Below are 27,430 nucleotides of genomic sequence, written 5' to 3' on the forward strand. Positions count from 1 at the left end.
TATGGCCTAAGCCACAGATATTGTAAATAAATTTTGGTACTTTTCATAATATCCTATGGTTTGGTCAATTTACCAATTTCTTTCAAAATTATTACAGAAAAATCTTATGGAATCAATGAAATAAGATAAAGAAATAATGCATTTAAATTTAAATGCTTTTTCAAGCTCAATATTTAGTTAACGGAAGTTTTTCATTGGTCGTTCAATGTAATAGACAATAAGATGCGCATCTATGGAAGCTTGAACGTTTTCTATTCTCCAGTCGGGCAACCAATCCAATTCAACAAAAAAATAATTCTTGTGAAAGCGTAGCGGACTCGGGAACTATTGCGTCTTAGAAATTTGATTTCTTTGTAAAATCAAGATTGAATTTACAAAACATGTGCATGAACTCTTGAGTGAGTGTTTAGTAATCAGTTCTATGTAAATTAAACGAGACATAATTCTGTAGAAATCATACATTCATTGGCGAGAAGTGATTACCGATCTAGCCACGGCCACCATTTTAGAATTTACTGTGGAGCCCAAAAATAATTATTTTTGTTGTAATAGAAATTACATGCGATGCTTCAGAAATAATGTAAATCGTTTCTTTTGTTCATTAGGTTTCAATTTTCAAAATCGGGAATTACGGATGCTTGTCGTAATGGTGTATATTTCGTCCAATAAACGGAGTGTCTAACGGAGATAGTGTAGTTTTCAGATTTTAATTGATAACCAAACTGGGTAAGATGGTGTCAACGAGGCAGATGAGTAGCGTCGGCGGCGGCGCTGCCGGCTGCGGCGAGGGAGCTGGCCCTACGCACGCGGAGCCCGCGGCCGTGTCTCGCGTGACTCGGCACTCCAGCGCCCAGCTCCCGGGGGGGTCGTCGCCGCACTCCTCGGCGCCGCCCGCGCGCTGCACGGCGCTGGTGCCGGCGCCCAAGTCCTACTCGACGAGCATGCTAGACTTGCCCATAGAAATACAAGAGAAGATATTTCGTATGGTGGGCTTTAAATATGTGTCCCAACTCAGGATGGTTAGTTTCACTATTTGTTTTATAATTTACATTTTATTACCTAACCTAAGCTTTTGTAGTCTAGTACACGCCCTATTCACCACTCATGGACATAAATTGATTATGTACCTACATAAAATACTATGAGGCATAACTCAATAAATTGAATATTGTATGAAGTTGGTAGGTACATCATAATTATTTTCTTAGCTTTACTATTCAACTAAAAGATCTCATTGTGCATTAGTATGATTCATCAAAAATGAAATATTTTATCAAAATTTATTGAAATTTAAATAGCAATTTGATGCATATTGTTGATTTGAAAATGTATGAAGATGAGAAATGCAAAAGAAGCAAAATCTATGTATGCTGTAATCTAACCAAAATAATTTTAATATAAAATTGGTACCTATTTTCTTTTTGCATGCATAGGTTACTTGAAGACAATTTCAATTGTATTTTTTTTGGATATTCAGCTTTTAAACATTAAGGTAATTTATACTATAGAAACACATTTATAATATTGACTTCATAATCGCACAGCAATAGTGTCTATTAAAAAGGCAATAGTAATATATTTTTAGTTTTCAGATACCAATTAGGCTAGTTAGAGCCTACAAAGAAATAATGAATTTTGGTTGAAGTGGATGTGCCATTGTTAATCCCAAATTTCTATTTTAATATTGAGTTTTAGTGACCTTATTGTACAGTTTACTGTGTTTATTTTATTTACTCCAAAGTCCCTTCAGTTATTACTGTAATTACATCCAATTCAACTACATCCATTGTTACAGGTGAACCGCCACTTTAACACAGTGTGTAGTAATATATTAAACTCCACGTTCCAACGGCTGCAGAACCAGATGTTGCACAGATTTCAGTCCATCAAGGCCAAGATGCCTCGTCGAGAGTCGGCACGGAGGAGCCATCCCTTGGCTTGCGAGTCGGACATTATTGAGACTTTGCACATGCGACTCAGCCTTCTGCAGATGACTTTTGGCAAACATATAGAGAGGAAACACTGCTGTTTCTTCCCTGGAGAGGTGAGTTTCAACCATTCTAAAGTGAGATTTCAGACCAACCCCTATTCTAAAGATTTATTATCAGTATCGACCAAGTAACAGACCCGAAAGCAGCGCGTGTTTTTTTGAAAAGGGTATTTTGATCTTAAAGATGTCACCTGTAGTGTGAAATGATGTGAAAGGTAAGCTCAAATGACGGATTAAGTCATATTTATAATTTATTCAGAGCCGGCATAGGTCAACTTACATTGGCCACTTACGCGTCAGTAGAGGGACAGTCATACTTCTGTCCCTTTTGAAAGTCTCCTCGCACCCCAAACACTGGTGAGAACCAAATATACAAGACTACTCTATATCATGAGATTGATTGAAAGTCAAGAATACCTATATCAGAAGTGTTAGAGACATTTATATTCTTAATCAGTTTTATGTAGATTTCCACTTAAAACTGGTCATCATCATCAATTACTCTAACACTATAGGAGTAACAGAGTAAATATATTTATTGGTACCTATGTATTTTATAATAATACCTATTTAAAGGTATAGCTACCTATACACCCTAACATAGATCTACCCTACCTACATACTGCCTACCCTAACATAGATCAGTAGATCTTGAACAAAAATGGGGTTCCATAGATGCTTAAATACATTCCAACCAATCATTTAAGGAACAAATTATAGAAGGCCATAGTGTGTTAAGCTACGTGAGCGGTGATTTGCGTCATTCAGTCTATTTCTGTAGACTTGGATCAATCTGTTGGAAGACACCATTATTTTGGAGGCAGGTTAGGGCTAAACCAATATCAGAGCATAAGGTTAAACCCTAATTCATAAACATTCACTAAAGTTATCAAGCCGATAAAGTTCGTTTGTCCTTTTCTGACGTATTGGTGTGATAGAAAGGGACAAACGAATTTTATCGGCTTGATAACTTTAGTGAATGTTTATGAATAAGGGGGTTAGTTATATTACTTAGTCAAGCCATGCGAAAGTTTAGAAATGCTAAATTAGCATAAACCTACCTGGGTACCTAGCCAACGTCACAATTGCTTACGCTTTGTTAGCGTATCGTAGCTTATCTTATCTTATCTTATCTTATCTTATCTTAAATCTGCGGGGGCCCCTACGGATGGGCATTTCTCAGGGCGTTTAATTGTTTTTGATTTCGGTGGCAACATTTTTACGTGAATCCTGTAAGAGTCACATGAAATTCTGTCAATTTAAATAGAAGTCGCGGATTTCTACCAGAAACAAAGAAAACTCATGCTACGCTTACGGGATTCGGGTAATAATGCTGCCACCGAAATCAAAAAAGTTGAAACGCTCTGAGAAATGCCCGGATACACTTCGACCCATCGGGATCTTTTGTGCAAAGCGTATCGTAGCTAGTCTCGCGCAAGGACCGGTCAACCTCTTCCCAGGCAAAAGCCATTGAACGGCTTAGCCGTTCATTAAATAGCCCAAATCACATGCCTACCACTTGACTTGCTTTCCTCATTCATTTGACTTAGCTGTAGGAAGAGGTTTCCAATACGCGGTTATATGAGTAGGAAGGGGTTTCCTTTTCCTCTTCCCTCTTCACCTCTTCCTACAGCTAAGTGAAATGAATGGGAAAGACATTCAAGTGATAGGCATGTGATTTGGGCTATTTAATGAACGGCTCTTTTTGTCTGGAACGGGTTGGGTTAGCATTGTCGAACGAAATACCCTCTCAAAAACCGTCGAAGGAGATACGGGACCGGTCCCTGGTCTCGCGCCAATACGGAAGACACAGGGTAAGTAGCCGAATGCACAAACGCTCACGATAATATCTGTTTAGTAGCTATCTATCTCTATCGCTCTTTCGTATAGGCGCGACAGAGCTTAGGGCCTTATCACACTTGCGATTTGCGGGCGATTTGAAAGCGAAACGAACGCGCAGCGAGTTCGCCGCGAGCGCGCAGCGAGTTCGCCGCGAGTGCGCAGCGAGTTCGCCGCGAGTGCGCAGCGAGTTCGTCGCGTCTAGTCGAGACCTCATGCTGTATTCATCAGCAAAATGAATTTCTATCCACTTTAGTTTAAGTCGATATTTGTAGTAGTTTATTATCTACGAATGTGGACAGATGGACAACCAACAATAATGGCACCGTCGGAAGATTCAAATACTGTTGCAATGGATATCGCGACGAACACGCTGCCCACTCGCAGCGAACTCGCTGCGCGTTCGCTTCGCTTTCAAATCGCCCGCAAATCGCAAGTGTGATAAGGCCCTTAGACTGCGTTTCGATCGGCGCCTGGCGTCGACGATTGTCATTCGGCTAGGCCGGCAGGTATCCTTCAGCGTCGCTAGCCTAAAGCGAACGGGCAGATTGTCCCGTAACGCATTCAGGCCTTAGGCCCCAACGCAAAAAAAAAAATTCTCTTTTCGTTTCTGTCTGTAAGGAACGCACGGAAACCCAGACAATGTAATTATATTTTAATTTTCGTATTACCTACTGGGCCTGATGTTTACGTATCATGTGCATCGCAGCGGGATGCATCGAGGTGCACTTGCACTCCAAGGGAACCAAAGATACGTACGAGAAATTACTGTATCAAGCATTTATATATTATGAACCCTCTGAAAATCCATCTAACGGCGGTCATTGTTAGGTGTATAATTCTGTACTCCTTGAGGTGCCAGGCTCAATTCTCTACTAATTTTAATGAATAGGAGCGAGTTTACTGCAGTGGGTCGAAAACGACCCAACGGGCATATAATGGTTAATTAGAAGCCCTACCGCGACGAGACGAGATTTATTTATCTTCATCAGATCTCGCAACGCAAGAGTGAGTGAGTACGTAGATAACGAATTTTCTATTTTCGTTTCACGCTTAGGCTCCGAATTAGTTCCGAGTAGAAAAAAGTTATTCACTTTGCGGTCTGTTATCGCATTAGTGCGTTTTCACATTATCCGATCCGATATCGGATGTAGGAAGGATTTCAAAGGCAAAAATCAAAGATGGCGGCTTAAATATATGGGCTATCGGTCCGACATGCGATATCGGATCGGATAATATGTAAACGCACTTCCACCATACATTGTCTTATTATATCTAAATGGGTGTGGGCAGCGTATTCAATTAAAGCCCTTTAGGACGTCATTTTTACCGCGCTGATTAACAAATACATTGTCATTATCCAATCAATTTAAAAGGAAACCTTACTAATTTTATATAACTAAATCTTCCTCAAAAAATATCATATTTTAAAGTGAAATCCTTCAAGTAGTTTTTGTGTTTATCGCGAACGCAGACGCTACGGGGGACTTTGTTTTATAAGGTCAGATGGAGTGCGAGAAGCTTTTCCTTCGTATTTTTCCGGAAACGTTCGTATTTGTCATGCTAGTTCAGTGTCAGTACGTCTTGTACTGAGAGTCTGAGACTCATTGAAAAGCATGGCACGTTCGTACGTTTCCGTAAAAATACGAGGGAAAAGCCTCGCACTACATCTGTAGATGGCTGTTACTTACTTTTGCTATTAAAGGATAATATTTGGGCGTGTGTTTGTCATTGCATAATGCCCACGCGCTAACCGAGGCCTAAGGGGCTTGACGCGGAAACGGCTCACGCATCACTTACGCTGCTCCAATGCCATTACGGTAATGCGATTAGTCGTAACTGAAGTAATATGCCATCTGATATTGGTAACTTTGTTATGAATGGACTCTAATTTGTAGTTTTGTGGAAGTGATAAACTTGTACTACCGACTGCGCCAGACCAGTCGTCACCTAAACCTGGTAATGACCTTACCAATATTTTGCACAATGGAGAGTATAAATACTACTAATCTAAAATCATTATTCTACGTTGACGATGTCGCGGACAAAATTTACTAATAAAATAACTGTAATATGTGACTATTTTTAGGGTTCCGTAGCCAAAATGGCAAAAACGGAACCCTTATAGTTTCGTCATGTCCGTCTGTCCGTCTGTCCGTCTGTCCGTCTGTCCGTCTGTCACAGCCGATTTACTCGGAAACTATAAGTACTACAGTGATGAAATTTGATGGGAATATGTGTTGTATGAACCGCTACAAAATTATGACACTAAATAGTAAAAAAAAGAATTGGGGGTGGGGCCCCCCATACATGTAACTGAGGGATGAAAATTTTTTTTTCGATGTACATACCCGTGTGGGGTATCAATGGAAAGGTCTTTTAAAATGATATAAAGTTTTCTAAAAAACATTTTTCTTAAAGTGAACGGTTTTTGAGATATCAGCTCTCAAAGTCGTAAAAAGTATGTCCCCCCCCCTCTATTTTTATAACTACGGGGTATAAAATTCTAAAAAAAATAGAGGTGATGCATGCTAATTAACTCTTTCAACGATTTTTGGTTTGATCAAAGTATCTCTTATAGTTTTTGAGATAGGTTGATTTAACTGTAATTTTGGTTAAATATTTGCTGCTACGGAACCCTTTGTGCGCGAGCCCGACTCGCACTTGGCCGGTTTTTTATTGTAATTCGTCACTACTTACTATAAACTGAAATAAATGTCATATACCTACAATACAAAGATAAAATTACCAAGGTCTGCAAGTGTCCAGAGCTGGATTTGAACCAGCTACCGTCCTCCGTTTACGGACGAATACCTAAACCGCTCGGCCATTCTGATTGACTACTCTCCTTCTTCTTTAAATCCTGTTACTGTTACTGTTACCCTCTGCTGGGGTGAAGGGCTCGAATCATATTTCTCCATTTACTACTCTAATTTAATGTCCTTAGAATTTCAGGATTTTTTTTAGTCCAAAAAATTGTAACTCTAGGCATTATTAAGTAGAACAATGGGTCTTGGTGTTGCTTACTCATGAATTTATGTATTACTAGTACGTCTAGCCGATGTTTATTTGGGTTATAGAATGTTGAAACACTAAAATGAATGCAAAAGGAGACATCAGCATTCTAGTGCACTGGCAAAGTAAACATGATTTCAAAGATATACTTCTTAAATATCTCTATTTGTTTGCTCAATGAAAATCTTATTCAACGTTTTGATAAAATAATAATAAATATTAGGGGATACCTTACACAAATAGCCACAAACTAAGCAAAGCTTACATAGAAAACATCCGCGACTCAGGAACAAATATCTGTGTTCATCACTCAAATGCCCATACCGGGATTCGAACTCAGGACCGCGGTTTAGCAGGCAGGGTCACTACGCACTAGGCCAGACAAGTCGTCGTTTTAATTATCCATTATAGGTAGCTTGATCTTGCTATGACGACCTACTGGGACGTAAAAAACAGCTGTGTTTTCTATAATAGGTTTCTGATGAGCATTCGGACAGTCATTTCCTTTTGAGTAATAATAACCTTTGCCCATATTCGTCGTGATTAGTTTATTATGCTTCTACACGTGTCTAATCGTACGACTTTAATGAGATCGTGCATTTAATACAGCAATTATCGTCAAACCAACCAATTTAAGCACTCAACAATTCAATAGAGTACCTATTAAATGTTTTACAAGCCGTATTAGGGCGCACTCGAAAGAAGTTCGTAACGAACTTTTTGGACGTAGTCGTTTTGTATCAATAATGTTGGATAACAACTGGCTAACAAGTGCCGAAAGTTTTTTGGACTCCACCCATTCACTTATGTTTTATAACTTTGGAATAAATGAACTCAGTAGTAAAATCTTGCCAAATACGAGTATTTGTGTGTTCACCGAATAGTTGCAGTTGGGTTGTAGTCCTTTTGAATCCACCCTAACCGATTTTCAAGACCGAACTGATCCCATGTGCTTCTACCGATTAGTGAACAAAATTTTGAACAAATCACTTTAAAGATACTTCGTAAAACCACGTAAAAATAATACATTTGTAACGCAATCAATACAATAAATGAACAAAAAATATATAAAAAGAGGAGGTCACGACTTCTTTTTAGGGTTCCGTAGTCAACTAAGGAACCCTTATAGTTTCGCCATGTCTGTCTGTCCGTCCGTCCGTCCGTCCGTCCGTCCGTCCGCGGATAATCTCAGTAACCGTAAGCACTAGAAAGCTGAAATTTGGTACCAATATGTATATTAATCACGCCAACAAAGTGCAAAAATAAAAAAAGGAAAAAAATGTTTTATTAGGGTACCCCCCCTGCATGTAAAGTGGGGGCTGATAATTTTTTTTCATTCCAACCTCAACGTGTGATATATTTTTGGATAGGTATTAAAAAATGAATAAGGGTTTGCTAAGATCGTTTTTTTATAATATTAATATTTTCGAAAATAATCGCGCCTAAAGGAAAAAAAAGTGCGTCCCCCCCCCTCTAACTTTTGAACCATATGTTTAAAAAATGTGAAAAAAATCACAAAAGTAGAACTTTTTAGACTTTCTAGGAAAATTGTTTTGAACTTGATAGGTTCAGTACTTTTTGAGAGAAATACGAAAAACTACGGAACCCTACACTGAGCGTGGCCCGACACGCTCTTGGCCGGTTTTTTTCCTTACTAAAGTCATCATGTTAGCAAATCATAAAAAAAATATGGCGATTACATTTTACCGTTAGGAAAGTAAGCTCAGTTTCATGTGGTTAAAATAATTTAGGAAAACAAAATTTAATGAATAGTTACAAAACAACGAGACGTGGACTACGCTAAGTCTGCATTAACTTGGAACGTGACAGGGTGTGCTGTTACCACATACTATCAAAAACGTCGACTGAAAATATATTCTATTTCCCTGAATTGTAATGTCCCTAGAAATATGTTTAAATTTGGTACAGCCGCCATAAGATTTCTCGGAGCGACCATCATCATCATCCTCCTTGCGTTATCCCGGCATTTGCCACTGCTCGTGGGAGCCTGGGGTCCGCTTTGACAACTAATCCCAAGATTTGGCGTAGGCACTAGTTTTTACGAAAGCGACTGCCATCTGACCTTCAACCCGAAGGGTAAACTAGACCTTACTGGAATTAGTCCGGTTTCCTCACGATGTTTTCCTTCACCGAAAAGCGACTGGCAAATATCAAATGACATTTCGCACATAAGTTCCGAAAAACTCATTGGTGCGAGCCAGGGTTCGACCCGCGTCCTCCGGAACGAAAGTCACACGTACTTACCGCTACCAGCGCTTCTTTCTCGGAGCGACCAAAATATTCCAAATTATCTAAAACACGAAGGTTACCTACGCTTCTGCTTAAAAGCGTTGTGAGGCGCTTTTGCTCTGTGTTCAGTTATTGTGAGCACCTGTGGGCCGTCCCGTTCAGATCAACTGACGGCAACTACTCGAGAGTCGAAATACAATAAAAACATTTTTTTTGTTGACAGATATTGGATGAAGTATACAGTATTCTATCATACTTGAAAACAACAACAAAGCTAGCGAGGCCATACAAAGTGACGGATGAGCTCTTCGATCTGACCACCATGGCGATGGAGTACTTTAAGGAACACATTGAACCTAACTTGCCAGAAATCACGTATTTTGGTACTGATTTCTTCGACATCACAACCGCGTTTTCACGTAAGTATTTTCTATAATTGGTAGTTTTTAACCTACTTTAATTAAAAATGTTAGCAGTATACTGTGTCACCTACGATGACGCGCTGATTAATCAAATATAACTAAGATCGCACCTCTTCGTGAATGACACAACAGTTCTAAAGTGCTAATAGGTAATTCCTGCCCACTAGCAGGACACTTCACGGAAAGGATTTGAACTATTTGAACTAGGAGAGAGAAATGAATAGTCTAATGTCGTGCAAAAAAAATGTCACCTAATTTTTTTAGGGCCAGTTTCATCAACCACAGTAAACAGACACATCAACGTCACGCAGCAGAAGTCTGCGGAAATTCCCATACAAAATTTTTAACGAAAGCTAAATTCGGTAACAGACGGTTTGGTACAATCCTCAATGTCGGAAACGGCGACGCGACCGCGACATTCGGAAATAAAAAAATGTAATAATAAAATTTTGAGCCATTTTAGGTTGGAGGTTATAGTTTTTTTAGAAACCTATCTACACAGATTGTAACAGACATTTTCCTGGCATTCAAAAACAGTAGCAAATAAAGCATAAACCGACTGTATTCATTAACTTTCAAATTTACAGGTGGCATTAATTAACCAGTTTTTTTTAGTTAGGTATAAAAATAGAGAAATTCGTAAATTATTGTGTATAAATGCATTGTTTCCACAATAATGCTCATACATTAGTTATATGTATATTTTCCCCTCACTAGCTCGGAAACACGTGTTTTGTCCTTTAATACCAGCGGGTAAAAACGCATTTTATCCACTAGTGGGTAAAGTAATTTAACCTTGAATAAAGTCAAATTAACTGCTTTAAAATTGATAAAAGTAGGTGAATCTAGTTATAAAGATGATTTACCACCTGTGGAACTACTAGAAGCAGTGATAAACGCATTTTTTGCGTTGTAGTTTCCTCGCTATAGTGAGGGGAAAAGTTTTGTGTTACACTCGGGTGCAAATGTATTTTACTTCTCGTGTGTTAAAATACAACTTTGCCCCCTTGTATAACAAATAACTATTACGTCCTATGTAATTTTAATGTGGATGTACGAGATTGAGTAACTTGACCGTAATTACGGTATATTTCCTTTGATAAAGATCATATCAATGTGTTTCCGACGAAGTACAAGACAGACATACTTTAAGATTGATATGATCCACAAACCTTGAACTTGTCCTACCAAATATTTTCAGAGTTCATTCATTAGCTTAGAGAAAATAGTTATTTGTTATACAAGGGGGCAAAGTTGTATTTTAACGCCGAGTGTGGAATTGAAAAACGAGCAAGTGAAAGGATTCTATAGTTGAACCACGAGCGAAGCGAGTGGTTCGAGAATAGAATCCTGAACTTGCGAGTTTTTAAACACACGAGAAGTAAAATACATTTGCACCCGAGTGTAACACAAAACTTTTCCCCTCACAGTAGCGAGGAAACAACAACGCAAAAAATGCGTTTATCACTGCTTCCAGTAGTTCCACAGGTGGTAAATCATCTTTATTACTAAATTCACCTACTTTTATCAATTTTAAAGCAGTTAATTTGACTTTATTCAAGGTCAAATTACTTTACCCACTAGTGGATAAAATACGTTTTTACCCGCTGGTATTAAAGGACAAAACACGTGTTTCCGAGCTAGTGAGGGGAAAAAATATAAACTAAGTACTGGAATTCATATTGATTGAAAAAAGGATTAATGAAAACCGAGTTATATAATTACGACGGATGCCTCATATTTGTGCTCATGCTTGACTTACCTAACTATTTCGAACAACTGACTGAAAGCAGCCATTTTGCCGAGCAAATCGACTCGTGGTGAGGCAAACGTGTTCGTACGAGCACGGACATTTTGCTCGCGAGGCTGCTCGGTCAGTGTGGACCCGGCTATCATTTTCTATAAAATAAGAAGTGGTTTTTAGGGTTCCGTAGTCAACTAGGAACCCTTATAGTTTCGCCATGTCTGTCTGTCCGTCCGTCCGTCCGTCCGTGGATAATCTCAGTAACCGTTAGCACTAGAAAGCTGAAATTTAGTACCAATATGTATATCAATCACGCCGACAAAGTGCAAAACTAAAAAATGGAAAAAAACGTTTTATTAGGGTACCCCCCCTACATGTAAAGTGGGGGCTGATATTTTTTTTCATTCCAACCCTAACGTGTGATATGTTGTTGGATAGGTATTTAAAAATGAATAAGGGTTTACTAAGATCGTTTTTTGATAATATTAATATTTTCGGAAATAATCGCTCCTAAAGGAAAAAAAAGTGCGTCCCCCCCCCCTCTCTAACTTTTGAACCATATGTTTAAAAAATATGAAAAAAATCACAAAAGTAGAACTTTATAAATACTTTCTAGGAAAATTGTTTTGAACTTGATAGGTTCAGTAGTTTTTGAGAAAAATACGGAAAACTACGGAACCCTACACTGAGCGTGGCCCGACACGCTCTTGGCCGGTTTTTTAACAGACTTCAAAAAAGGAGGAGGTTCTCAATTCGACTGAATGTTTTTTTTTTTGTATGTATGTTACTCGATATCTCCGAGAATCGTGGACCTATTTTCAAAAATTTTTTTTGATCGAACGGGTATAACCCCGAGATGGTCCCATTGGCACCAAGTCGGGGTCTGATGATCGGATCTTGGAGAAATCGAGGGAACTCTTCAAATGTTATAGGCACATGTAATGTTTTTTGTGTATTTTTCAAAGGTACACCAGTATTTGCGCCTGATGGTAATAATTTTATGTGGCTGAGCTGATGATGGAAGGTCAACTCCTCAATGGTTAGGAGTCAAAGGACAATTCTTTCACTACTGTACATATATTCGGACTGATACATATAATATCACTAGGAACCACTAAAAATCAACAAATAAATTAACTTTTTAACAAAAAAAAATAAAACCGCCTTCAAAAAAAGCGTGTTACAAAACACGGAGAAACTAAAAAGTCAACAATAATAAACCTTCGAATTCAGATTTCTTATCGGATTGCAATAAACCACAGACCAACCCCTATAGACATCTATTACAAGACGACTCGCGGTGGCCAGCCTTCCTAGTATTTGCACTGATATAAGCGCGGGCGCTCGCCGTGCCCGATCAGTATCGACCAAGTAACAGACCCGAAAGCAGCGCGTGTTTTTCGCACAAAAAAATTGGAAAACGGTATTTTGATGCCTTAAAGATGTCCACCTGTAGTGTGAAATGGTGTGGAAAGGTAACAAGAAGCTCAAATTTAAAAACAGACGGCATTACATTCCACAAATAAGTCATATTTATAATTTATTCAGAGCCGGCATAGGTCAACTTACATTGGCCACTTACGCGTCAGTAGAGGGACAGTCATACTTCTGTCCCTTTTCATCTGGCGCGACTGCCCGCCGTCCTTGAAACGGCCAATCACAGCGCGCTTAACACATTCCCCGCCCGCTCCTCGCACCCCAAACACTGGTGACTCGTATCGCGAACCAAATATACAAGACTGCCACTCTATAGGAGGTTCTCTGTGCAATAAACTAAACATCCAAATTATAAACAAATCAATTATTTTTGGAGTCGGGGCCAGCCTGCACTACAAAAATAATTGATTTGTTTATAATTTGGATGTTTAGTTTATTGCAATCCGATAAGAAATCTGAATTCGAAGGTTTATTATTTTTGACTTTTTAGTTTCTCCGTATTTTGTAGCACGCTTTTTTTGAAGGCGGTTTTATTTTTTTAAAAGCTGGTATTATTTAAATATTATAAGAGTTATAATAACCATCTTGTGAGGTCGTCGTCTTCAAGCTGCTTTAACTTACTTATTTCGCAAATTCCACAATTCTTATGCGTCAATACTATAGGTAAGTCGGCTGTAAGACTATAGGTAAACCCTCCGGTTTTTAGAAAGATTAATATTCTAACGAATGTCTATGCGAGGCAATGAAGTACTTAGCATAAATAAACAGCGCATCCACTGACCTCGTAAAAATCGCATTGATGTGATATCCTAGAAAGGATGTCACTCGCTTTTGCCTTATTCTGCACGAATGTAAATTGCGCCGTAAGACACTAGACTGGACAGAAATCCTTGTCACAATGTACTAATGCAAAAAATAAATTGTTTTAAATAAGAATTACGTGTCCGAAACTGACAAAGAGATATTTGATACATGAATTAACATTGACTTCAAGCTATTTCTAAAGTAAGTTGCTGATGTGATTCCACATTTTTCATGAGCTTAACGCGTCTTTCTTTCTTCCAGCCGGCGAGAGCAGTAAATCATACATGTGCCTTGACTCGCCGCCGCCCAGCGGCTTCGAATCCGGCAGCGCGGCCGCCAGCGCAGTCTCAGACCGTCGCGTTTCCATCTCCAACCTGTTTATGGAGGAGTCACTGCCGCCGTCTCCGCCGCCGCCGCAGAGCAATATGGTGCTACGGAAACGGATACACCGCATCAAGCAGGGAATGAAGAAGTAAGTGATCGCTATTTTGAACAGGTAGCGAAGTAGCTAGTGGCGTCTCAGACCGCCGCGTTTCCATCTCCAACCTGTTTACCACAGAGCAATATGGTGCTACGGAAACGGATACACCGCATCAAGCAGGGAATGAAGAAGTAAGTGATCGCTATTTTGAACAGGTAGCGAAGTAGCTAGTGGCGTCTCAGACCGCCGCGTTTCCATCTCCAACCTGTTTATGGAGGAGTCACTGCCGCCGTCTCCGCCGCCGCCGCAGAGCAATATGGTGCTACGGAAACGGATACACCGCATCAAGCAGGGAATGAAGAAGTAAGTGATCGCTATTTTGAACAGGTAGCGAAGTAGCTAGTGGCGTCTCAGACCGCCGCGTTTCCATCCAACCTGTTTATGGAGGAGTCTCCGCCGCCGCGGCACAGAGCAATATGGTGCTACGGAAACGGATACACCGCATCAAGCAGGGCATGTCTAGTGTCCGCCATTTTGAATCCGGGAGCGCGGCAGCCAGTGCCGTCTCAGACCGTCGCGTTTCAATCTCCAACCTTTTTATGGAAGAGAGCCTGCCGCTGTCTCCGCCGCCGCTGCAGTGCAATATGGCGTTACGGAAACGGATACACTGCATCAAGCAGGGACTGAAGAAGTAAGTGTTGTTGCCTTGTGCCCGCCATTTTGAATCTGGCAGCTCGGCTGTCAAATGCTGTGTTGAAGGTTTCATCATCATCATCATCATTTCAGCCATTAATCGCCCACTGCTGAGCCTAGGCCTCCCTTCGTGTACGCCACTTATCCCGGTCCTGGGCTAATCTCATCCAGAAGTGCCCCGCAGTTTTTCGGATGTCGTCCACCCAACGAGCCAACGGATGCCAGGCGCTTCTTACATCCGATAACGGCCACCATTCGGTCAACATTTTAGTCCACCTGCCATCACTCTGCCTGGCAACACGCCCCGCCCAATTCCATTTTAGTTTGGAAATGACGTCACCCACGTCCCGCACCTTGGTGCGGCGTCGGATCTCGACATTCCTCACTCGATCTTGGAGTTTAGCATGGTGCGCTCCATCGCTCTCTGTGCTACCCGTATCTTATGCACAGCCTTTTTAGTGAGCGTCCATGTCTCGGCACCATATGTCATGGTGGGCAGGACACACTGGTTGAAGAGACGAGTCTTCAGGCATTGTGGAACATTATTTGACTTAAGGATGTCCGCTAGTTTGTTGAATGCCGCCCAGCCTAGCTGGATTCTCCTGGATATCTCCTTGTCTTGTTGTTCTTTATCAAAAGATAGAATATGTCCAAGATAAACGTATTGTTTAACCATCTCCAGATTTTCGGCTCCAACCGTTATAGTAGGATTCGAATCTCCAGTGATGTTCGACATAAACTTGGTCTTGGACATATTCATCTTGAGACCTACCTTTTAAAGAAGCATGGAATAGACCTTGGAGCATGCTTTGGAGATCATCCAGGGACTCGGCAAACAAAACAATATCGTCGGCGAATCTTAAGTGAGACAAGAAGACACCATGGATGTTGATACCGGTTCGTTGAAGGTTTAGGTTTATATATCATTTAATCTCATTAAGAATTTTACAATTCACTTATACGAGATAAAACATTAATAACTTAAAACATTGTTATGATTATGAGCGCAGGTACTAAATTATAAGTAATAAAGTCCTCATTGCCCGCGCGCATTGGGTGTAGCCAGTGACAACAACACCAAAACAAGCAATAACATTTGTTGATTGATGTCGTTATAAATGTGAATGGCATGAGCCACGCCTGGAATAAAACAGCTGCATTAACATTTTTTCATCAGCTTGCGTACAGTCGACCAAAAATGTGGTTTACCACCCTACGGTTGTGGTTCGTTTGAACGTCATGAGACAACAAGGTCGATTTCCCCTTGCAATAATATTATGTCAGTGACAGACAGCCGTCCGTCTCTCTCTATATATCATACTTACATCATGCCATGTGTCAAGTCAACCTTAGCGATCGTTAAAGCTCGCAGAAACTTTTGTCAAAAGTGGTAGACCACTTTCTTGGCCGACTGCACAAATGGTACTGTGCGAACCCATAAAAAAAGTCAGGTTTTTCACTCATTCTCATTTGGGCCAGCTTTGTAAATCAGAACTGCAATTTACTAAGTATCTCGTTGTTAATATGTGCTTAATTTCAGGTACAACGACCAACTATCCGCCTTACGCAGCGACCTACGCAGCTGCAAACGCAAGACTGCTCTCCAACAGAAGCAAATCGCAGAGCAACAGAAACAGATCGCTGAACAACAGAAGCAAACGTTAGACTACGCCAACCGTCTGGACGACTACGACAAAAAGAATGAAGAGACCAGTCGCAAGTTCCAGACGCTGTTGCAGGTCAAACTTTATTCATTATTCAGTTTAAGCAGCTTTGTTGGGCAGCGTGTGAGTTTTCCTTGTCTCTTGGATAATTAATCGCCAACAATTGTAAAAATATCCGATGGGTAAACACATGACGCCATATGGCTTTTGCATTGGTACGAACAGTAGGCAGAGTTTGGTCACGCGTTTGATCTGAACCATAATTTACTCTGTAACGTAGTACATTTTCTTGGTCGTAATTAATATTTTTTTATCAATCAAAAATCGAAATTTCATTAATTTTATTATGTTTCAATAGTTGAAATCCTGATTTGGTGCAAAAATACTTGCATCCACACATGTATGCACTTTTCTGCATAATCTGTGCACGGGTTGCCAGATAGCTAAAAATAACGCGTTGTATGAGATTTTTAATTGTTACTCCAGTACATTTTGATAAATTAAATTAATATAATTATATAGAAATAATGCAGAAAATTATCTTAAATACATAACAAAATACTGTAATAATAATACTCTAAATAAGAGGCCTGTCTGGAGTGACAATCTTGCTATGTACATAATAGTAAATCTTTCATGACTCTGATGGAGTCTCAAATAAATATAATAATATCTGGGCGACCGAGCTTCGCTCGGTTCTATTTTAATATATCACGTCTTTAGATATAAAAAAAACTCTTAAATACAAAAACAAAAAAAAGACAAAAAGCAAAAACTTAATTTCTGGCCGGGATTCGAAACCCTGACACCTATGATCTATCTGCGTACATTAGACCGACCTCGTACGACTGAGCTAAGCGGAATCGATGCGCGCGCGGCGAAATTAACGACCATATTTTATGTTTACTAACGCGAAAGGAAAACTCATGAAAACTCGAAAATTCACGTTTTCCGGGATCTAAGGCTACGCTAGATCGATTTTTTACCCCCGAAAACCCCCACATAACAAATTTCAGCGAAATCGTTAGAGCGGTTTCCGAGATCGTCGGTATATATAAATAAATATACAAGAATTGCTCGTTTAAAAGTATAAGATATTAATTCTATATATTATGTCTTCCTGGGTTTGTCACCCTATGTCCTTGATGCTCCATATGCAAATAGGTTAATGATCATGGGTGGTCCATTTCCTTTTTTGACCCTTTTGGGTGCACACGCACTTTCTCCACAAGACCATACCGCATGGTGGTCAAAACGGTGGAAGCAGAAGGCCTGCAATAATCCTCAAATTGAGTGAGTATTTGAATTGTTCAGATCAACTCCATAATGGCGTGAAACGTTATGGGTTTGTTCCTAACCATGTGCTTGGTTATTCACAGGGATGATCTGTCTTCTGCTGTGGGATTGGGAGCCCTCCGCTAGGAAATATCTTTGACCTTAAGCGGTGAGCTAATTAATCAGATTGTCTTCTATTTTGTCATGCTGGTCTTGAGAGCATTAGACTTAATGTATTTTTATGTCGCTTTCAGGAGCAGGGATTATAAATTTGATCATATATTATGATTATTATAATTTGATTAGTAAATTGATTTGAAATATTGAATCTTCAAATCTTATACAACTATGGAAGTCCTTCTTTGAAATCCTTGTGACCGGTACAAGTTATGGGTCCTGTTCGCTGGAAGGCGGCCTGCCTCTGCCGCATTTGCCTCGGTGTCCACGTGGTTAGGAACAAACCCATAACGTTTCACGCTATTATGGAGTTGATCTGAACAATTCAAATACTCACTCAATTTGAGGATTATTGCAGGCCTTCTGCTTCCACCGTTTTGACCACCATGCGGTATGGTCTTGTGGAGAAAGTGCGTGTGCACCCAAAAGGGTCAAAAAAGGAAATGGACCACCCATGATCATTAACCTATTTGCATATGGAGCATCAAGGACATAGGGTGACAAACCCAGGAAGACATAATATATAGATTTAATATATTATATTTATTCGAGACTCCATCAGAGTCATGAAAGATTTACTATTATGTACATAGCAAGATTGTCACTCCAGACAGGCCTCTTATTTAGAGTATTATTATTACAGTATTTTGTTATGTATTTAAGATAATTTTCTGCATTATTTCTATATAATTATATTAATTTAATTTATCAAAATGTACTGGAGTAACAATTAAAGATCTCATACAACGCGTTATTTTTAGCTATCTGGCAACCCGTGCACAGATTATGCAGAAAAGTGCATACTTGTGTGGATGCAAGTATTTTTGCACCAAATCAGGATTTCTTTTGAAACATAATAAAATTAATGAAATTTCGATTTTTGATTTATAAAAAAATATTAATTACGACCAAGAAAATGTACTAGGTTACAACTCCCCGTGTTGTCGCCGGGGTGCTGACTCCGCCGAATATTCATCATAATTCATAGGACATTCCATGGTTATAAACAGTTAATTACGAGACACGGTCTGTGGTTCTCGTAGGACTTCTATCCTAAAATTTACGTATCGATTCAACGGTAGCTCATTTATGTCAGCCGAAAGCTAATTTTGGATAAATAAAGGTCTTAGATTCTTTAATTACAAGTTACAAAGTACAAGGATTTCTGTAATATTTTGGACAATCGAGTTACTATCAAGATTTAATAGGCAGGTTCACATAATTAGTGAATCTACGGTTGTACTCACGTTATTATATCGCTATTGCTGCGACATGTTTCGGGCCAATTCACAATAAATAAATATTATAAGACATTCTTACACAGATTTACTGAGTCCCACGGTAAGCTCAAGAAAGCTTATGTCGTGGGTAACCCAGACAACGATGGAGCGAGCTACAAGAAGTCTCGAGCGAGGCGTGTCACCACCGACCGAGCTTGCTTCTGGCGGCAATTTCTTCGCGAGGCGGGGTTGTAACTTGCCGTGTTAATCGATATTACGTTTTGAAAGAGTTGTTAATGACTAATTTATTCGTAAAGTCTACAAACAACATTAGCACAGTAATACCATTGCAATACAATTCCAGGAGCTGAACAAGTGCAAGACGGAGCTGCAGTACTGGCGCTCGCGCTCGCCCGCCGTGCCGCCGCTGTGCGCCGAGTGCGGCGCCGCGCTGCACCTCATGCAGCCCGCTAACATGGTGAGCACATTTCAATATTGTTTAGGCCGATATTACACTATCATAAACAAGTGGCGGCTCACATAACTTTAGCGCCGACAGTTATTGCGCAGAAGTCAAAAACAGGTTTCTCAGGGGATTATAGGGGGTGAAGGGTGTAAGTTCCCATGCGCACTTACTATTACTGGACTAGCTTTAGCTAGTCCACATCGTACGCGTACAAGTGCGCCCACTGATCAGCGCCGTACGTACCGCAATATCAGTGGACGAAATGCGATGCGGTGTAAACGCCAAGCTTAAGAGTCGTGCCGTCAATGGAATTTGTGAACGATGTCAACAAACCTTGTATGGAAAATGTATGTTTTGTGATGTGGACTGCTGAGAAATGGAATGCGCTCCTACCGTCGGTGTTCCTTGAGATGTACGATTTCGGGCTCGGTCTTTTTAAAGCAAGAGTGAATAGGCTATTACTTAATTGGTGAGCTTAGAATTATTTAGATATAACCCAATGTTTTACACAGTGTTGTGAGGTAAGAGAGTTTTTGCGCGGCAAATGATGGATGTAGGTAGACGTGTCTCGGCCGAAGCGGGTCGTTCGGTGGAGGAAAAAAGACGCGCGTCGCCTCGGACGAGTACGGACATAGACATCGATCGTTCGTTATGCGCGAAGATATCGTCTCGCGGCTCTTCTTTTTCTTCATCGACTCGCGTATAATATCGATCGCACGGATTTCGGCGACGACTCGTTCAGATCTTTGTTTTTGATAATACTAATAGTGACGTTTTACCTCAGTGGGCGGCCGGAAGCAGTATAGAACCCGAGTTGGAAGTCGCGAGCGGCAGCGGCACCGCGCCCACGCCCGCGCCGGCGCCGGCACCAGAGCCCGTCGTCATCGAACCCGCGGCCAAGCCCGCCGAGCCGGCCTTGCCCGAGGGCCCCGGCGCCGGCGCCGGCGCCGGCAAGGAGCCGCGGCCGGACAAGCTGCGCGCGCGCGCGTGCGGCGACTCCTCGGGCGACGAGCACTCGCCGGCCGGCTCGCGGCGCCGCGCCTCGGCCGACGCGCACACGCCCGAGCGCAAGAAGCGCCGCCTCACGCGCCCGCGCAAGCTCTGAGCCCGCCGCTCACCGCACCCGCACCCGCCCTGCTGAACCGCCATCCCGTAAAGGTAGGGAAAACCCGCCCGCTCTTAACGCGATCGAGAACCGATGCTCTAGCGGCTTCGCCGGTTCCGACGGTTGCCGTAGTGGGCGTATCGATTTTCTGTCGTCGCGGTGCGATTTAGAAGTGATCGATTTGTGACATCGATCGTGAGCCCGTATCGGAACGGTCTCGCCGGCGATCGACGTGCCGTATCGATTTTATAGAGATACACTGTGAGGTACTCGATAGGATGGCCCCGAGATCCAAATAATGAGCTTAGGTGATTGATACTTCCGTTTGGCGGAATATTGATCCGGATCTGTGGAAATCGCGATTATCGACATTATACTGGATCGCGCGATCGTTCAGTCGTCGTGACTAAAAACATCGTTGGAAATAAACTTGTACATATGAATGTTTGTGCTCCAGAGTCGAATAATGTTTTAAGTTTAAGTTCAATACTGGGCCGAAATCTTGCTCGACTCCAGATTAAAGCTATTTTCTCTTCGCTATCTATGTCACTTTAGCTCGACGAAATTTAACTCTTTGTATAAATTTCTACTACCCTGCCGTAGTAATTAGCCACTTGAAACATCTAAAACCAAAAACATCTTCTACATTCATTGTAAAACATCTTTTATGTAAATTTTGTCTTTAAACATAACATACATTTCTAGAATTTTAAAATTAATAGAATAGACTACTAATTTCTTGTGACTACATTTTTGCAGGGATTGAAATCTCAAAGCTGATTGTATCATAAAACACTAGCATATGAAATTGAAGATCAACTTAATATATGTTAACGTGAGCTTGTATTTTGTTATACAGTAAGCTGTTGGTAAGAAGTTTGTTGATCCTCTAAACGCGATACTTTGAATGTATCTTACATATTCGTATGTAAACTTGCATATAATATTGACGTTATTTATGTTACAAATAGCATTATTACTTTTTATGCATTGCAGCAGCACTATGGCCTAAAGTAAAAATAAATCAATGTTGATACAAATGTTAAGTTTGAAAATTATAATTTCACCGGCCTATTTTCTTCTTACTTGCATAAATAAGGTTTCAGAGCGGGCCCTCTACAAATTTGTAATAGTCTGTTAAACGTTGTATCAAAACTTTTTATTTCTCTCAACGCATTAGTCTTTCGGAAAGAGAAGAACCGTAGAATCGATTGGTTCCCAAGACTCTTTATTTTTCTGCCAAAACTATATATGTATCTCTAAAAATAATATCATCAAACAACTTACCTTTTATTTTTATGTTTTAGTTAAGATTCTTTTCTCAGGTCATACACAGAATATTTTTTTCTCCATTCTCAAAAGTTATGAAAACTATTTCCTAGTTTCTACCTTGTTTAGCTTAAACCAAGTCAGGTTTTTCCTCAGATATCTTATCAAGTATTTCTTTCATCAATTATTCAACTTTTGGGAACAAAAGAAACAAATATAAACCTAATGCTGATGTATGACTTACACCTTAAAACTTTTGTAGATATGTATGCTTTATATTTATATCAAATTCTGTACTTTATGTTCAGAAACTTCAAACATATTTGCAATAATGAAAAAAAAACTAATTTATTTATAACTTATGTTCTTACTTTTAAAGCTTGCATATTATAATGTTCTGCATCGATTCATTGTTCTGACAAGAGCAATACTGAACACTCGAGGGAGTGGTTCGGGCAGAAGAATGACTAAATGCACAATTAGTGAATTGATAATAAAGGAAATATAAAATGCGCTGCTATATTTTACCTCCAGGGCATTGAAGAATGAGGCATTCCTCTATTTATGTGCATTATTACTATAAGTTGTTCACTGCACCAAAATATATGCAGACAACATTCAGGGCAGTATTCAAATACCAAATGGCTAGATAGATTTCTTTATGGTGAAGAGTAAGTGTTGTAATTATTTTTATAATGCTTGTATACTGCAGACAGAAGGCATGTAAACAACAAAATCAAATGTCTCCCACGTGTATCATATTTTCGTGCATATTTTTAATTGCGTTGTTGCGCTTTATTCTTATTTTATTGTAAAATTACGCAAAAGTAAACAACCACGATGGACCACCATTGAACTGTCTTCAGTATGATAAGGAATAGTAACATTAGGCTGAGCGAACAAGCAATGAAATATGAGAAAAATAGGAAATAGGGCGGGTTCACATAGAATGAGCCGCCTCGCGATGATTTTGCCGCGTGAGGCAAGCGCGGCCGGTGGAGACATGCCTCGCTCGAGTCAAAATCCTCGCGAGAAGGGTCGTTGTGCGTGAACCCGTCTGATTACGTAGACATGTAAATTTGTTAATTGCCTAACCGACACCTTGACTTTTCGGTTTCGTTTAGTTCTCGTAACATTCAGTTGCGCTAGGTTTTACAGCCCTGACTTTAATTTAGTTAGACCTAAGCAGTAAATAGGTGAAGGTCGGAATTATGTGTTTATCTGTAAATAGTCTTAAAGAATCACATGTGTACAAATAAAATATATTTATAATAATATAGTGATGCAACCATGGAAATAAATATTTTGTGACATGATGTATAGTTAAGCGACAGTAATCTAGTTGCAGCAAGCTATTTTCAGTATGTTAAGTAAAGAGATGCTCACAGGGCTTCACACAGTTCTTGCATCATGTCACTCATAAGAGCGGACACCCCGCACGAATAATTTCAGACAATGACTTTTGCTTAGTGTAGATTAGAGACACGTTGACCTTGCGGAAAACTGGATTCTTATCTATATTACAAGACCTCTATGTTACAAAGAATTGCAAATAAATTTTAGTTTAAATTGAAATTTTAACTTAGCTGCAAAGAGCACAGCACTTGAGGTATATTTGTTGTCTTGTATTGACTATAGAAAACCATGTGTAGTCCCTCTTATAAAATCACGTCTCACATTCTCATTCGCCATATGGGATGAAATAAGAGTGAGAGACTTTTAGTAAAAGGTAAATGTCTGAAATGGTTCGGGGGCGGCGGCCGCACTTTACTCGCACATATCAACTGTCAGTGTCCACCCCACTCACCGCTCGCTCGTGTAACAAACGCACAAATACATATAACATAGTACATTACATTAGCGCAGGTAACTGACTTAATAGCTGTGCAAAGTCGCAAATCAGTTTAGACACAGCTTTATGTAGCGTTGTCTGACAACGACGTTGATGAACGCTGTATTATTTATAATTTGCACGGCTATTAATTCAGTGGTCTGTGACGTTAGGTGGTTAGTTTCATCAGATGTTCAATTCTAATATATAGATCTGAGAAGTACCCGCATTTTGACCAATTATCAAAAATTTTATAATACTGTATTAAGCGGTACTGGACAATAGAAAAATGCAATTTTCAGAAAGATAGCTCGTATATGGGATTCTCATAGTTCATCTCAACTCTTATCAGATAACACTGGCAAAAGGTACAATTGAATTATAGTTTTACTGCATACTTATAAGTAAAGAAATCTTTAAAGTGTGGTAGTTAGTGGTACTATGCCCGATGGAGGGTTTCAGCATAAATAATTAAATTAACATAGGTTTTGTTTAGATGTTAAGTCCCGTAGCCTGTATTTATATCAATCTAAGACCTCAGACAAGTTATCAAGTGCAAGGATCTCGGTGTAATATTTTGGACAATAAGAGTTACCAGTTTCTGCAAGAATTGTGCAATAGACTGGTGCACACTGAGCGAGCGTACTCGCGGGAAACTTGCCTCGCGACGCAGCTCGGTTCCTGTAGGCGTGCCTCGGGCGAGGCATGTCTCCACCGACCGAGCTTGAGACCTGATTTAGACGGCGTGCGAACTCGCATGCGATTTTAGTTACATTGCGGGCTGTTGAGGGTAGATATAATTTTGCACAGCCATCAAATACCGCAATGTAATAAAACTCGTATGCGAGATCTCGTACCGTCTAAATGGGCCCTGATTCGCGCGGCAATTTCTTGGCGAGGCAGTTCACTATGTGTGCACCCGCCTGTTGTGAACATGACTGCCTCGACGTGAGGGGCAGGCACACTTGTAAAACAAAGTATTAATTGCTCATGAGTGTTCAACCAATCTTTGCCGTGTTAATTGTTTGTGTAAATATTTCTGATTGTACATACTATGTATGCTGTGTGTAGAACCTTAGCTTAGAATGTTTCACGTTTTTAGTGTTGTAAGGCAAATTATCAAATACGAGTGAGTACATTTGTACCGACGCGTTCGGTTTAGTGTCAATAGAGTTTGTGTTAGACATGTTAGAGATAAAGCTTTGGTTTCTACCTCTGTTTAGAATGTCTGAAATATTTAAATTGTTGGTATATCTTGCGATCTGCAGGCTTAGAATATTTTCATGATGGTGCGTTGTGTAATTTTGTAAGCATGAAAATGATAACGACTTCGTGGCTATGAACTTAACATAAAATGTGAATTCTTATATAAGTCTGCTGTGCACGGAGAATTCTCGTTTATTTTGGTTCATTATAAAATGTGTATGTTGTAAATGAGTTAAACTAATATTATAGTTTAGTTAATTATTATATTTTACATGTGTACATAATTGTATTGTAGACTAAGTAGTCGATTTGAAATAATTTTCCACGGCTCACCGAGCTTGCAACTCTAATTTAAGATGCGTTTTCTGTTAAAAATATGCTCGTGACACACTTGGTTGTTGGTCACCATCGGATATATCAGAGGCACATTTCTCAAAACTGAAAGTTACAAGGGGAAGTACGATCACGAAACGCTCACGAAACGAAGCGCTAGTAGATATCTATCTCTATCGCGCTTGCGTATTGGCGCGACAGAGCCAGCGGCGTATCGCTTTCGTTTGGCGTCGGAGAAATGCCATTCGGCTACGGGGCCTGTCTACCTTAAGTTTTTAGAACAAATAATAATCACTTGGGGTCACGTCTCGAATATAAGGTAGGTGCCGAATATTTTTGAAGACACATTTCGTCATAGCAACCTTGTAAAATGAAGCAGCGTGAACGGGGAAATTGTCGCGGAGATGCCCTTGTGCCTCTGCTAAGTTTTTAAAGACTATTCTGCATAATCTGCTATCGTAATTGGCCAAAAAATATTGCGTAGCATCTGCTATTTACCGTAGTCTACCCTTCTTTTATGTAAATCGTTAGAATTTCGTGACAACCCTAGAATACCGTAGCCTTTATCTTTTTTCGTGCATTTTGTGACAGAGGTTGTTCTAGGCGCCTTTTCACCATGACGTTGTCACTCCATTAATTTTCTTTTGTACAGAGTATCGTCTTACATAACCATGGTTTCATCTACAGTAGCAATTGCATTCAAAAAACTCGCTACGCGGTGTCTATGCTGGTCTCAAGTTTCATGAACTCACGGTTTTTCACTCATCTCGCTGTAAGCACGATAAAAGTTTGGGCACTAACCTAGCACTAAACACCGTAAAAAAACCTATAGCCAACAGACACCTAAAGAAACTATACACCAAAAAGTGGAATAAATGACGAACACAATGATATCCATACTTTTTTTAAACTCTTCCGTCATATTTATCGGGCCGGAGACATTTGGACCGCACCTCGTAAGTCTCTTTCAGACTTGTCATATTAGAACATTGACTACATACCACTTGTAAATTGTAACTTGTAGCTTCGAGAAGTGGGCCCAAGGTGTTCAAAAATATCTGAACAAGCACTCTAGCGCCTTCACAACAATGGAGTGTTCAGATATTTATGAGCAACCTGGTCGCCCCGATATATCTGATGGCGACTGTACATATGTAAATGTGCTTCGTCACTTTTCTTTGCGATAATAAGAATACGCTAAAGGTATAACACGGATATTTGAGAATATAACCAAGTGTGTTACAGCATCACGCTAAGTAATCGATGTCTGATGCACACATATTACTTCGATTTTCATGGCAATGTTGTCACTGGTATTTTCTGGATTACAATAATTCTGTATAGTTCTACAGTCATGTACGTTGCTTACATCACATTATAGGTACCTATCTCGAAATGTGTTTGAAATAATTGTATTCAGGACTTTAAGCTGGCAGAGCAGATAGATGCCTTAGCGCGAGACGAAATTGTGTGTCTAATAACTGACTTTATAAACCATCTCTGTGTCAATAAACCTTTATATTATGCTTAGTTGCTGAAAACAACAGTCCGATCTATAGAACATTACAATTTATCAAATGGAAACACCTGTGCCGGATCTGTATTCAACCAAGGACCGTACATTCAAACTTGATGTTTCTTTCAGACTATTAAATTCAGGAGGATTATTTACTTAGTATGACCTTATAATCCTATTGCATTTCTTTCTGCGGATAGGTTAATATAACCATGTCAAATAAACGTCTGTCTACGTCTATACAATGAGTATGACCATTGTAAAATGGCGACTCCCGTCTAAATGCTGCAATCGCTCTGCAGAAAGAAAGCAATTTTAACACGACCTCAAACCATGCTAAGGTTTCATGGCAAGTGCTTCGGCAAGTACCTGTGCCATGCAGGTTATGTTAATCGCTTATGTTGTGATATGACAAGAGTCTAAACAGAGCGCCCAGTTTGAATGTATGGTCCTTGGTGACAAGGCACTACAAAAAATTGTCTTTTCTCGTTGTAGATTCGATCAGGCATATATATTGTGTCAAGTAGATTGTTTAATGTAATTAATCTTCAGCTAGATTGTTCTCCTTACACATGGCACACTTCTTTAATAGTATTTTATTCGCATATGCATGTATGTATTATAATAAGTAAAAACCATATTTGTTGTCAGTTGTTATCGTTTGGATGCCTTAATATTTGTGAAGATGAAATGGTACACTCCAATGGCAAGTAGTGCAAGTACCTAACGTGAAACAATGAAAATTATAATATT

At 39.9% G+C, this 27,430-nt stretch overlaps 1 protein-coding gene across 1 annotated transcript; it reads left to right on the forward strand.

The window, feature by feature from the left end:
• The first annotated feature begins 242 nt into the window (after positions 1-242).
• LOC125224987 (F-box only protein 28) lies at positions 243-22,063 on the forward strand. The gene is made up of 8 exons (XM_048128504.1): positions 243-398; positions 697-1,019; positions 1,796-2,044; positions 9,318-9,513; positions 13,763-13,973; positions 16,156-16,354; positions 19,316-19,429; positions 20,202-22,063. The coding sequence occupies exons 2-8, from the start codon at positions 732-734 to the stop codon at positions 20,520-20,522; spliced, it is 1,578 nt and encodes a 525-aa protein (XP_047984461.1). The 5' UTR covers positions 243-398; positions 697-731; the 3' UTR covers positions 20,523-22,063.
• The last annotated feature ends 5,367 nt before the right edge of the window (positions 22,064-27,430 follow it).

Source organism: Leguminivora glycinivorella, chromosome 3 (genome assembly GCF_023078275.1).
Source record: "Leguminivora glycinivorella isolate SPB_JAAS2020 chromosome 3, LegGlyc_1.1, whole genome shotgun sequence".
Lineage (NCBI taxonomy): Eukaryota > Metazoa > Arthropoda > Insecta > Lepidoptera > Tortricidae > Leguminivora > Leguminivora glycinivorella.